Source organism: Onychostruthus taczanowskii, unplaced genomic scaffold (genome assembly GCF_017590055.1).
Source record: "Onychostruthus taczanowskii isolate IOZ18803 unplaced genomic scaffold, ASM1759005v1 scaffold30, whole genome shotgun sequence".
NCBI classification, from domain to species: Eukaryota; Metazoa; Chordata; class Aves; order Passeriformes; family Passeridae; genus Onychostruthus; species Onychostruthus taczanowskii.
This window is the reverse complement of record NW_024500350.1, coordinates 7,735,577-7,748,777: the sequence shown is the minus strand read 5'-3', so window position 1 is coordinate 7,748,777 and position 13,201 is coordinate 7,735,577. Positions and strand designations below refer to the sequence as shown.

Here is a 13,201-nt window from a genome sequence, read left to right as displayed (position 1 = left end):
CTCCAGGGATGGAGCAGCCACAGCTGCTCTGGGAAATCCCTCCCTGGGCCTCCCCAGCCTCACAGGGAACAATTGATTCCTAACATTTCATGGAAATCTTCCCTCTTTCCCTTTCCAACCATTCCCCCTTGTCCTATCACGAGCTGCCTGTGTAAAAAGCCACTTTCCATCTTTTTTTACAAGCTCTTCTAAGGAAAACCAGCTTTTATGAGTGTTTCAGAAGTGCTGAAAGGGCTCCATGGGCTCTCTCCAGAGCCTGCTCTTCTCCAGCTCCCTCTGGAGCAGCTCCTGGCTCTGGTGCTCCCTCTGCCTCCCCGGGAGCTCTCTGCACTCCCACCGAGGTCATTCCCGAGGGTTTCCTGTCCTTCCTGTGCTCCACATCCCTGGGAGGGATCCCCGCTCACCCTGCTGGGGCTCTGAGCTGCCCCTGCCAGGCTGGAGCTGCTCTGAACCCTCCCTCCCCAAACTCTGCCTCAGTTTCCCCTGCCTGCTGTGCCAAGCTCCATCCCTGTTCTCCTCCCGTGCTGCTGGGGGATGAGCTCCCCTTTTATTGCCAGTAGGGAATTGTTTTGGGCACTTGGAGCCTCTTTTGGGGCTGGGCTGGCTGGGCCTGGCAGTGCCTGTGTCTCTGTTTGCAGCTCCTTGTGCAGGGGAGGGGATGGAACCCCCAGCCCAGGCTGCCACAGTCCCTGAGTGTTTGGAGGAAAGGTTGGATCATTTCTTCCAAAGCTGGGAATGCCAATGGAAAGGATAAATTGATCATGACAGGAGATGCCAAACTGCAGACTCTTGTTGCTAATTAATATTCATATATGCCAGCTTTAGCAGAACATTAATTATGTATTTAATCAAGCCCTGTTTATTCTGGTTTAGCTTTGTACCTTGGGTGGCTGTTAGGCTGAAGACTTCAGATTAATTAAAATGTTACTGCTGTATCACAAATAACAATTAGAGAGGTGTGAGCTCAACAGCCTTCCCTTTGTGCTGGGGAGGGGAGGGCAGGGGAGGGACCCGGGGCTGGACCCTGGGGGGCTCCTGGGGGCTCTGCCCTGCTCCCAGCTCTGCTGCCTGGCTTCAGGCTGCTGCAGGAGAGGCCCAAGACCTCCTGCCCATCCTGGTGCCACCTCCAGGTGTGACCCCGGGGCAGGGGGACAGAGGGGAGGCTGCCCCAGGGCTGGAAATGTCACCCTGATTTCAGCCTGGGCCCTGAGCTCTGTGGGAGCATCTCTGGGGACAGCCTGGGAGGGACAGCTGGACCTGGCTGCTGGGTTTTTTTTATGGTTTCCCCCAGTTTTAGGCAGTTCAGTGTCCCTGCTGTGTCACCTGCCTGGAGCAGCGCTCTGGGCTGGGGAAGGTCAGAGGAAAATTCCATTGGACCCGTCTGTGACGCTGATTTTAGCTGGTGCTGGAAATGCTCACTGGTGCATTTTGGCTTGCCAGGAGGCAGGAACAGAGGGGGAAAATGCTGTGAAATAAGGGAAGTGGGAATCTAGTGGAAAAGTGTGAAAATAGTTAAATAAGGGAAACAGGATCCTAGTGAAAAAGAGGGAAAATGGGAAAATAGTGACATAAGGGAAGCAGGATCCTAGTGAAAAAGAGGGAAAATGGGAAAAGACTGACACAAAGGAAGCAGGATCTGAGTGAAAAAGAGGGAAAATGGGAAAAGAGTGACACAAAGGAAGCAGCATCTGAGTGAAAAAGAGGGAAAACGGGAAAATAATGATGCAAAGGAAGTAGGATCCGAGTGAAAAAGAGGGAAAATAGGAAAATAAAATCAGGTAGGCAGAAGCATGGTGAAAAAGAGGGAAAACAGTTAAACCAGGGCTGCTGAACATTCCACAGGAGGAACATTCCACACCCCTCCAGCTTCCAGGAGCTTCCATGGCAAGCCCAGAGTGAGGGACACAGAGCTGGGCTGGGCTGTGCACCTTCTCCTCAGACAGGTGAGGATGCAGGTGAGGGATGCAGGTGAGGATGCAGGTGTTGGTGTTGTCCAAAACTGCAGGAATCTTCCCACCAGTGAGGAGGGAGCTCCTCAGAGGGGTTTGTACCTGATCCATGGGGTTATCTGATCCATGGGGTTTTTACCTGATCTGTGGGGCTTGACACCTCCCAGGTGAGCTCTCTCAGCACCCAGGAGGGTTTGTACCCCTCATCCAAGGGGGTTTTACCTGATCCATGGGGTTTGTACCTGATCCATGGGGTTTGTACCTGATCCATGGGGTTTTTATCTGATCCATGGGGTTTTTATCTGACCCATGGGGTTTGTGCCTGATCTGTGGGGTTTATACCTCACCCACGGGGTTTCACACCTTCCAGGCGAGCTCCCTCAGTGCTGCTGGTTGAATCCCTGCTCTTCCCAGCTGCAATTCTGGATGCTGCAGCTTTTTAAATCTCAAAGCAGCCCCTCAAGGGTCAGGCAGAGCCCATCCCCTGTGCCAAGAGCTGCTCCTTGCCGAGGTGGAGCAGCTCCTGGGCTGAAGGTGGGGCTGGGGGTGACGGGAGGGGGCTGTGGAGCAGATCCTGGGGTGAAGATGGAGTTAGGGGTGAACTGAGGGGGCTGTGGAGCAGCTCCTGGGGTGAAGATGGGGTTAGGGGTGAACTGAGGGGGCTGTGGAGCAGCTCCTGGGCTGAGGGGAGGGGGCTGTGCACGGCAGAGGCTCCGTGCTGTGCTGGCAGATTGGAGTTCCTGGGAAGGGAGGTGATTTCCAGGCTGCTTGCTTTGTCATTAGCAAAAATTGATTGGATTCCCCCTCCCGGGACAGGGCTCAGCCTCCCCAGGGAAGGACAATGAGTGCCAGATTGCATCTCAATTATGAGCAGCTCTGATTATTGATATGAATATTCTCCCAGCTCCGTTCAAAGGCTGGGAACATTCATTTGGAATGATGATGTTTTATTTTTTTTTTCGTGGGGCTGTTGAAATTGAGGCTGTTTTCCAATTGTTGACTTTAATGAGGATTTGGGAACCTGCTGGGGCTCAGCAGGGTGTGAGAACAGGAGCCAGGTTGGCTGCACCCATTAATCTGTGCCTCGTCTGGGTGATGCCTCTTCCTGGAATTCCAGCATCCCTCCTGCCCTGCCTGCTCCTGCCTCTTCCTGGGCACCTGGAGCAGCCCCAGTCCTACTGGAAGGGTCATTTTTAGCGAGGAAAAGGAGGAAAAGGCTTCCCTGCAGCCTTGCATCCCCAGGAAGGTGCAGGTAAGGGATGCTGCTGCTGCAGGGAGAGGTGGGGCAGCAATTCCATGGAACTGCAGGGAGTGGAGCAGCCTGCTGGCTCGGGCTGCCTCAGGGATGGGAAGGTGCACACTGGAATAGCCCTGAGTTTTTCCCAGCGTTTCTGCTCTGGAGAGAAAATCCAGCTGGGATTGGGCCCCGGGGCTGCTGCCCCTGGCAGCTCCGGGGGAATTCCAGAGGGAGCCAGGGATGGGGAGGAGGGGATAGAGGGGATGGAGGCAGAGCCGGGAGCTCCATCCAGAACGTTCCAGGGCACTGCAGGAGCTGGGAGAGGTCCCCTTGAGCTGTGGTTAATGGCCCGTTAATTGTCACCTCGTTAATTGTCACCTCCCCAGCAGGGCTGGGACATTTCCGTCTCCTGTGGAGGGAAAGCCTCGCTGGAGTCCTTGGGATAACCTGCAGGGAGGGAGAGGGACATGGGGGACATCCCCAGGTGACATCCCCAGCCATGTGGGATGCCCAGGTGATTCCCAGGTGACATCCCCAGGGGTGGGTGACATCCCCAGCCATGTGGGATGCCCACAGGTGAAGGACCCGGTGACATCCCCAGCCATGGCTGCTGCTCTCAGTGAGGGACACAGGTGACATCCCCAGGGCTCAGGTGACATCCCCAGGTCAGAGATGAAGGTGCCATCCCCCGGTTTGGGTGATGCCCTCAGGTGAAGGACACAGGTGACATTTTTTGGTGAAGGATGTGGGTGATGTCCCCACCTGTGGGTGCTGCTCTCAGTGAGGGACACAGGTGACATCCCCAGGGCTCAGGTGACATCCCCAGCCGTGGCTGCTGCTCTCAGGCTGTGTTTGGCTCCCCCTGCAGCTGGAGGCTCTGCAGTGGGAGCAGCTGAAGGAAATCCCATGTTTTCCAGGGTGGGGATTTTTCCTCAGGCTGGTAAGGCGGGGACAGGGGGGTCTCTGGTGTCCCTTTGTCACCAGCTGTCACCAACTCATTTGGAGGCAGCCGGTGCTGCACTGATAACACCTCGGTGTTTTGTCAGCAGCAGCAGCCACCAAGGTGACAAAAGGCAATTAAATCCAGGATTTTCACCAGCTGGAATGAAATATCCCACTGAAATATGCATGTGGGAGCTGCTTCCCTGCCTTGTCCCCATCGGATCTCAGCTCTGTCACATTAAACCTCGCTGAGCAGTGGCCTGAGAAAGCATTGATGTGCTGGGAATGAAACTTTAAATATCTCTGATGGATTCAGGTGCCGTGGGGTCAGGAGAGCTCAATCCCAGCAGGGCCAGGCCCTGCTTTTAGCTCAGTTCTGCTTTGGTAATGTGGGAAAGCGTTTTCTGCTTCCAGCATTTCCAGCATGGAGGAGTTTTGGGATGTTGGGCAGTTGCTTTAATTCTTAAAAATCAGATGGAATCCTATAAAATCAGATGGAGTTCTTTCAAATCAGATGTAATTATATAAAATCAGGTGGAATCCTATAAAATCAGGTGGAGTTCCTTAAAAATCAGGTGGAATCATATAAAAACAGATGGAATTTATAAAATCAAGTGGAGTTCTTTCAAATCAGGTGGAATTCTATAAAATCAGGTGGATTTCTATAAAATCAGATGGATTTCTATAAAGTCAGGTGGAGGTTGAGTTTTCAGCTCTGTTAGCTGCTGCAGCTCCATGGAATTGAACTGAGGATTGAAATGAGGATTTGCTTTTGTGGGAGGAAGAGAAGAAAGAAGAGGGTGGGCTGAGGATGGGCTGGCTCCTGAGGGGGTTAAACCAGGATTAGGAATGAGCAGGATTTCCTCCTGCCTCCCAAATTCCACCTGAATGCCCACAAACCCTCAGGTGGAGGGGAACCTACAAACCTGGAGAATGCCTGGAATCTGCTAATCCTCCAGCAATAATGACAAAATGATGTTTCCTGGAGGGCCCTGGGCTTCGGTCTGCAGGGAAAAAGCTCTGAGTGGCAGTGCTTAAACTCTTGGAGAAATCCAAACCTCATTATGGCAAGATTAATTTCCCACTAGGAGCTGAGCAGCTCTTCCAAGAGCAGGATGAATAATGGATGAGACCTTGGCAGCTGGAGAAGCTTCCCTCTCGCTGTGCTGAGGCAGAGAACCAGCCCCAGAGCCCCTCTGGGAGGGGACAGGGACACCCCCAGCCCTGGCAGCACCTGTGCTGTGGGATGGACAGGTCCTGCAGGATTTGGGATCACTGAGCAGGATTTGGGAACTGTGGTGCTGTGGGATGTGCAGGTCCTGCAGGATTTGGGATCTGTTTGTGCTGTGGGATGTGCAGGTCCTGCAGTATTTGGGATCACTGAGCAGGATTTGGGATCATTGATCAGGATTTGGGATCACTGAGCAGGATTTGGGATCTGTTTGTGCTGTGGGATGTGCAGGTCCTGCAGGATTTGGGATCACTGAGCAGGACTTGGGAAGTGTTTGTGCTGTGGGATGGGCAAGTCCTGCAGGATTTGGGAACTATTGGTGCTCTGTTCCATCACAGGGATGGATTTTTTGGGATGAGCTCCCTGTGCTGGCACCCTCAGTCCTGCTCCTGCAAAGGGGCTTTTTAGCATCTCAAATTCTCCTTTTCTCACAAAAAAAAAGGCATTTCTGTTCCTCACACACCATTTGGAATGGGAATTACTAAAAAAGGGCTTTTCCCTTTGAATTCTGCCCCCTGGGTGAGGGATCTCTGGGAGGAGCAGTGCCAGGGCTGGTTTCGTGGGCAGAAAATTCCATTTTTATTCTATTTTTGTGCCCCAGCTCTGCTGAGCCCCCCGGGCACCCCCACCCTGCAGGGCTCAGCAGAGCTGTGTCCCAGCTGGGTGAGCTGGGGACAGTGGGGACACTTGGTGACCCCCAGGTGTGGCACATGCCAATTTTTGGGGGGGTTTTGGGCCAATTTTTGGGGGATTTTGGGCCAATTTTTTTTTTTTAATTTTTGGGATCTCCTCACCCTGTTTCAGGGCTGGTTCTGCTCTGGTTTCCCCCTGTCCGTGGCTCCAGGCTCTGAGGAGCTGCCAAGTGTTGAGTTGAGGCTCAGGGATGGGAATGTTTGGTCATCCCGGGGAGTGCTGCTGCTTTTCCTGCTGTTTCCAAGGCAACTGGGAACTCTCAGGGCCACAAACACGAACAGGGTGCCCTTCCCACCTGCTGAAGGCTCACCTGAGCCCCTCCAGTTTTGGTTCTGTCCTCTGAACATTCCCCCCACCCCCTGGGAGGGGAGCGAGGCCACGAGGCTGCAAAAAACCCCAAAAGTGGGGGGTTTAAACCCCAAAAATGGGGATTTTATACTCCAAAAAATGGGGATTTTAAACCTCAAAAATGGGGAATTTATATTCCAAAAATGGGGATTTAAAAACCCAAAAATGGGGAATTTATATTCAAAAAATGGGGATTTAAAAACCCCAAAAATGGGGATTTTATATTCCAAAAATGGGGATTTTATACCTCAAAAATGGGGATTTCAAAGCCCCAAAATGGGGATTTCAGAGCCCCAAAACGGGGATTTTGTACCTCAAAAATGGGGATTTTGTACCTCAAAAATTGGGATTTTATACCCCAAAAATGGATATTTTAAACCAAGGGGGAAAAAAATACTGAGACTTTGGTGCTTTCTGAAAATCAGGGGTTTTTTTTTTTTTGTTTGTTTTTTTTTTTTTTTTTTTTTTTTTTTTTCCTGTGAAGGCTTTTCAGCTGTTTTCCTTGGGGTTTATGGGATAAACTGTATTTAAAATGATGGGATTAGCTGTAATATGCAATATTACAGCTAATATACAATATACAATAATCTGCAAGGCAGGAATTTTCTCGTGGAATTTGGGTTTCCTCGTGCTTTGGAGCCTGTCCCTACAGGTGTTGTGTGGTTTTGGGGCACAGAGGGAGGGCAGGGGGCACTGCTGGGAGCTGATCCTGGTTTATTCCAGCTCCTGGGGGATTCCTGGGAGAAGCTGGGCTTTGTTCTTCTGGAACCCACCAAGCTTTTGGTGCTTTTGGTGCTTCCAAAAAGCTTTTGAGCCTTTTGGAGCAGCTTTGCTGTTTGGCACTGCTTGGCTCCTTGGTGAAATCCCATTCCAGCTGCTGGGGATTGGGATCTTTCTCCTTTACTCATCGATCCAGAACCTCTCCCCGTGCTGGAGAACAGCCTGGGTCATGGTGGATGGAATTGTGGATTCCAAGGAGCAGGATCCCCCTGGGCTGGGCTCAGGGCTGCACCTTCCTGGTCCTTACTGGTTTTTCCCTGCTTTCCAGAGGGCCTGGCAGTGGGAGTTGGCTTCGGGGCCGTTGGGAAATCCGACTCTGCCACATTCCAAAGTGCCAGGTAAGACCCGATCCTGCTTTTTGTGTGTTCCTTTGCCTGGTGGAGCTTGGCTGGCCCACCTTGGCCCGGGCTGGGGGTTGGGGATCCGTGGATTGATGGAACCTGCCTGGAAGAACAAGGGTGGCAAAGGAATGGGAACAATCCCTGGTGCTGCTGCATTTTCCTCACTCTGTGCTGGCAGATGTGAGAAAAGGTTTCTGGTGCTGATGGTCCCTCAGTGGCTCCGTGGTTTTGCCTCTCTGGGATCACTGGGGAGAGGCAGCTGAGTGTCCCAGGTGGGTGCTGCTGGCTCTCAGGAGCTGCACCCAGGGATTTTGGGGTGTTCATCCCCTCCCTTCTCCTGTTAAACATCCCTGGGGATGCTCAGCTCAGCACTGGCAGCTGCTTTGCTGTCAGGGCAGGAAAAGGGCTGAGGCTGGGACTGGGGATGTGTAGATCAGGAGGAGAGGAGGGAAATCTCAGCCTGTAAATCCCTTTCTTGGAGCTGGCAGCAGGAATGGTGGAATCTCCACCCTCCTTTTCCCTGGTGTCTCCATGGCTCCCTGCAGGATTCCTTCATCTCCTCCTCCTCCTCCTCCTGCTGTCCCAGCTGAGCTGGTTCCAGGCAGGATCCCTGGCACAGGAAAATGCTGGGATTTTCCCTGAAAGCAGCATCCCCAATGGCTGGGAAGCACCTGGTGGCTTTGTGTGCCATTCCTGCCAGGCAGGGCCACGGGGCTCTGCAGCTGGTGCCAGGGAAGGCTCCTGGTCCTCTTGGCATCCTGGCATCCCTGAGTCCTGGCATTCCTCCTCCTGGCAGAGCTCCCAGGAAAACCCTTCCGTGCTTCCCTGGCACTGCTGGGACCTGGAGACATCATCCATCTCCTCAAAAAAACTCTGGGATTTGGGCACTGAGGATGTGAACTGCTCCTCCAAACTCTGGGATTTGGGCACTGAGGATGTGAACTGCTCCTCCAGACTCTGGGATTTGGGCACTGAGGATGTGAACTGCTCCTCCAAACTCTGGGATTTGGGCACTAAGGATGCAACCTGCTCCTCCAAACTCTGGGATTTGGGCACTGAGGATGTGAACTGCTCCTCCAAACTCTGGGATTTGGGCACTAAGGATGCATCCTGCTCCTCCAAACTCTGGGATTTGGGCACTGAGGATGTGAACTGCTCCTCCCCAGGAGCTCAGCCCAGCTGGCAGCACCCACTGCCCCTGGCAGAGCTGGGGCTGGGCTGAAGGAACAGGAGAAAGGGAAAATAAACCTGGAGAGGAGCTGGAAAAATGGAAGGAGAGGGTAATAAAGCTGGAGAGGAGCTGGAGAAACAGGAGGAAGGGATAATAAACCTGGAGCTGGGCTGGAGGAGCTGCCGAGGCTTTGCAAGAGCTGTTGGCACCTCTTGGTGGCCGCCCTGCAGACGGCACCTCCCTGCCAGGCTCTCCCTGTGCTCTGCTTTTCCCTGGAATTTGCACCTGCTGGTCTTGCTCCTGGGGAAAATGGGATCAGTTTTAGGGAGAAATTCCTCCCTGTGAGGGTGGAGAGGCCCCTGGATCCCTGCAGTGTCCCAGGCCAGGCTGGAGCAGAGTGGAAGGTGTCCCTGGGTTGATATTTGAGGTCCCTTCCAACCCAATCCATTCCATGATTCCTGCTGAAGGAGCTGTGGGGTCCATCCAGGTAGATTTTGGATATCTCCAGGCTGATTTTGGGTCCATCCAGGCTGATTTTGGATCCATCCAGGCAGATTTTGGATCCATCCAGGTTGATGACCTCTCCAGGCTGATTTTGAACCTCTCCAGGCTGATTGTAGATCCACCCAGGCTGATTTTGGATCCACCCAGGCTGATTTTGTATCCATCCTGGCTGATTTTAGATCCATCCAGCCAGATTTTGGGTCCATCCAGGCTGTCCAGCCCCTTCTCTGGCCAGGCACAAGCTGTGCCCCACAAAGACCCATCCCAAACCTTCCATTCCCATCCCTGTCCCATCCCAGACCCCTGGAGTGCCCCAGATCCCAGGAGAGGAGCGGGATACTCCAGCTTTACTCCCTGTTCCCCTCACCTTTGGCATAAAAGAGCAGGATACTCCAGCTTTACTCAGTGTTCTCTCACCCTTGGCAATGAAAGAGCAGGATACTCCAGCTTTACTCAGTGTTCTCTCACCCTTGGCAATGAAAGAGCAGGATACTCCAGCTTTACTCAGTGTTCCCTCGCCCTTGGCAATAAAAGGCTTTTCACAAAGCCAGCAGAGCTGCAACAAAAGCAGATTTTTTCCCCCTCAGCTGCTCTGGGGAAGCTGGGGAGGAGCAGCTGCTGCTGTCTCTGGGTTTGCAGGGCATTAATCACGGGAGATGAAAGGTGGAGCAGGAAAATCCCAATGCAAATTCAGTCAGTGCAGAGGGGACAGAATCCCTGCCTGCCACCAGTGTCTGTCACTGTCAGCTCAGGGGATGGTTTGGGAATCTCCAGGAGGATTGGAGGGGTTCCTTGGTTTGAAAAAGAGCTGGAATAGGTATATTTTTATATAGATTATCTTTATATATAATATAAATTCTATTGTAAATTATGGAAAATATAATTTATAATATAAATGTGGATGAGATATAGAATATTCTATATTATACATTCTATATAATATAAAATAATATATAATACATAAATATATAAAATATATATTGTAAATTATCTATACTATAAATTATATTATAAATTTATATATTATATTATATATTTTAATATACATCTTGTATATACTATCTATAGATACTTTATAGATATATAGATATAAATATGGATATAATATATTGATATAAAATTATATTTAATGTGAGAAGTAGTGCTGGCTCTGGACACATCCAAGGGAAAGTTGCTCCTTGGACACAGCTCTGAGTCAGGTTCCCCCTCACCTCCATTCCTTTCTAACAGCATTTTAGTGCAGCAGCTCCGTGCCTCAGTTTCCCTCCTCCATTCCACTTCTCCTCCCTCCAGGGTGGGGCTGAGCCTCTGGGGATGCTCATCCTGCAGACCTGGGCCTCCCCATCCTCTCAGGGAGCAGTTCCTTCCCAAAATCTCCTTTGGATGGTTCCTGACACCTTGCAGGGATCCCAAAGGGATTTTCCAGGGGGTGTGAGCAGAGCAGGGGCAGCCCCACAATCATCCCAGCCAGGGGCACATCCTGGGATTTACTGAAACCCCAAAAATGAGAATTTGGGAAGAAGGGAATCTCACATTTAACACACCTGGAGCTTTGCTGTGCTGGATCAGCCCAGCCACCCCGGGAATGCCCAGGCTCTGGGATGGTCCTGGGATTCCCATCCTGCTCAGGATCCCTGGATTCCCATCCTGCCCAGGATTTTGGATTCCCATCCTGCCCAGGATCCTGGGATTCCCATCATGCCCATCAGTAAGGGTCCTGGGATTCCCATCTTGTCCAGGATCTTGGGATTTCCCATCCTGCCCATCATCCCAGCTCATGTAGTATCCCAGGATTCCCATCCTGCCCAGGACCCCAGGATTCCCCATCCTGCTCAGGATCCTGTGATTCTCATCCTGCCCATCATCCGGGATCCCAGGATTCCCATCCTGCCCAGGATCCCGGGATTCCCCATCCTGCCCATCATCCCAGCTCATCCATGATCCCGGGGTTCTCATTCCTGCCCCTCATCCAGGATCCCGGGATTCCCATCCTGCCCAGGATCCCGGGATTCCCCTCCCGGCCCTTCCCGGGATTCTCTCTCCTGCGCGTTTCTTTGCTGCCACCGGGTGTGCAGGCTCCGTTCCTGCGCCCGGGATCCTCCGGGATCCTCCGGGAGCTGCAGCTGGATCAGAGCCCCTGGCCGGGATTTTCATCCGTGGGGAGAACCCACGGAGAGGCTGTGCCGGGGGATGGGGATGGGAACGGCTCCCCAGTGCCAGAGGGCAGGGTTGGGTGGGATACTGGGGAGGAATTGTTCCCTGTGAGGGGCTGGGATGGAATTCCCAGAGAAGCTGTAGCTGCCATCCCTGGAATGGGGTTTGGATGGGCTTTGGAGCAGCTGGGATGGTGGCAGGTGCCCCTTTTGGGGTGTTCTCCATGGGGGCTGAGCTGTTCCCATCCCTCGCTCCTTCCCCGCTCCCTGCAGGGCTGGGAACGTTGGGAATTTCCACGGGGTGCAAACAGCAGCTCAGGACAAAGGGCTGTGGGAGCAGGAGAGGAGCCGGTGCCAGGGCAGTGCCAGGGCAGGGCGGGAGCGCCCAGGAGGGGAAGGTTCCCTCCAGATGGGAATGGGGAAGGCAGGAGCTGCTCCTGGCCGCCTTCCAGGTAGGAAGGTAAAGAGAAGGGCAGCCATGGCTTAAAAAAGCTGCTCTGCCTCCTCCTGTTCTCCACTGAGCTGCGGGGGAGGGATCCTTCCCCTCCCTCCCCTCCTTGGGTGGCTGCTGGAACAGGAACCAGATGGGGCTGGAGCTGCTGGGAGCAGCATGGGCAGGGGACAGGCAGGGGACACACAGGGGACACACAGGGCACAGGCAGGGGACAGGCAGGGTGTGGTCATGCTCAAGAGTCCCAGGACAAAGGAAGAGATGAGAATCTTGACTCCATGTTTCAGAATGCTGATTTATTATGATATTATATTAAAATGCTATACTAAAACTATACTAAAAATAATAGAGAGAAAGGATCCATCAGAAAGCTGGAAAGGAAAGCAAAGGAATGAATAACAGAATCTCGTGACTGCTCACAGCCTCGACACCAGTGGCTGTTGTTGGTCATCAAGTAAAAACAATTTCACATGCTGGGCAAACAATTCTCCCAGTCACATTCCAAAGCAGCAAAACATGGAGAAGCTGAAGCTTCCCAGCTTCTCAGGAGAAAAGCTCCTGGCAAAAGGAATTTTCATAAAATATGTCTGTGACAGCAGGGGACACACAGGGGATGGCAGGGGACACGCAGGGCTGTCTCCCCTGCTCCCCTCTGCCAGTGGCTTTCCCAAGGCTGGATGGAGCAGCAGAAGGACCAGGCCAGGTCCCTGCTGCTGCCACACCCCTGTGTGTCCCTTTCTCCATGTCCCTCCATGGCTTTGGAGGATGGAGGCAGCACCAGGGATCCCTGGGGTGATCCTGAGCCCTCATCCCCTGGGCTGGGATGCTGGGAAGCTCCAAGGGGCTGGCAGGGCTGGCAGGGAGGGGGTCCCACCCTGGCACCTGCAGCATCTCCCCTCCCATGAGGAGCTCATGGCTGGGATCCCGGGATCAGAAGTGGCACTGCAGGATCCTGGGAATGGGGTCCCTGGTCTCTCTTTTCCTGCCCTTTTCCCATCAGCAGCTCTTCCTTTGGAGATCAGCACGAGGGGCTGGTTATCCCCTTCCCATCCCACCCCCTGCAGGAGCAGAGTGTGATCCTGAGGGATAACTGAGATGCAGGAGCCTCCCAAACCTGAATCTGCACCTTCCAAACCTGAATGTGCACCTCCCAAATCCTGAATCTTCACCTCCCAAACCTGAATCTGCATCTCCCAAATCCTGAATCTGCACCTCTCAAATCCCTGGGATTCTGGAACTGGTGGCAGGGAAGGCTCCTGGTCCTCTTGGCATCCTGGTATCCCTGAGTCCTGCCATTCCTGCTCCCGAACCTGCATCTCCCAAATCCTGATCTGCCCCTCCCAAATCCTGAATTTGCATCTCCCAAATCCTGATCTGCCCCTCCCAAATCCTGAATCTGCC

At 52.9% G+C, this 13,201-nt stretch overlaps 1 protein-coding gene across 1 annotated transcript in view; it reads left to right on the top strand.

The window, feature by feature from the left end:
- SLC39A11 (solute carrier family 39 member 11) overlaps positions 1-13,201 on the top strand; it is a 71,994-nt gene that overhangs the window by 44,368 nt on the left and 14,425 nt on the right. The window contains exon 7 of the mRNA XM_041409551.1: positions 7,449-7,518. Coding sequence (XP_041265485.1) covers positions 7,449-7,518 — 70 coding nt within the window. The remainder of the gene's footprint in view (positions 1-7,448; positions 7,519-13,201) is intronic.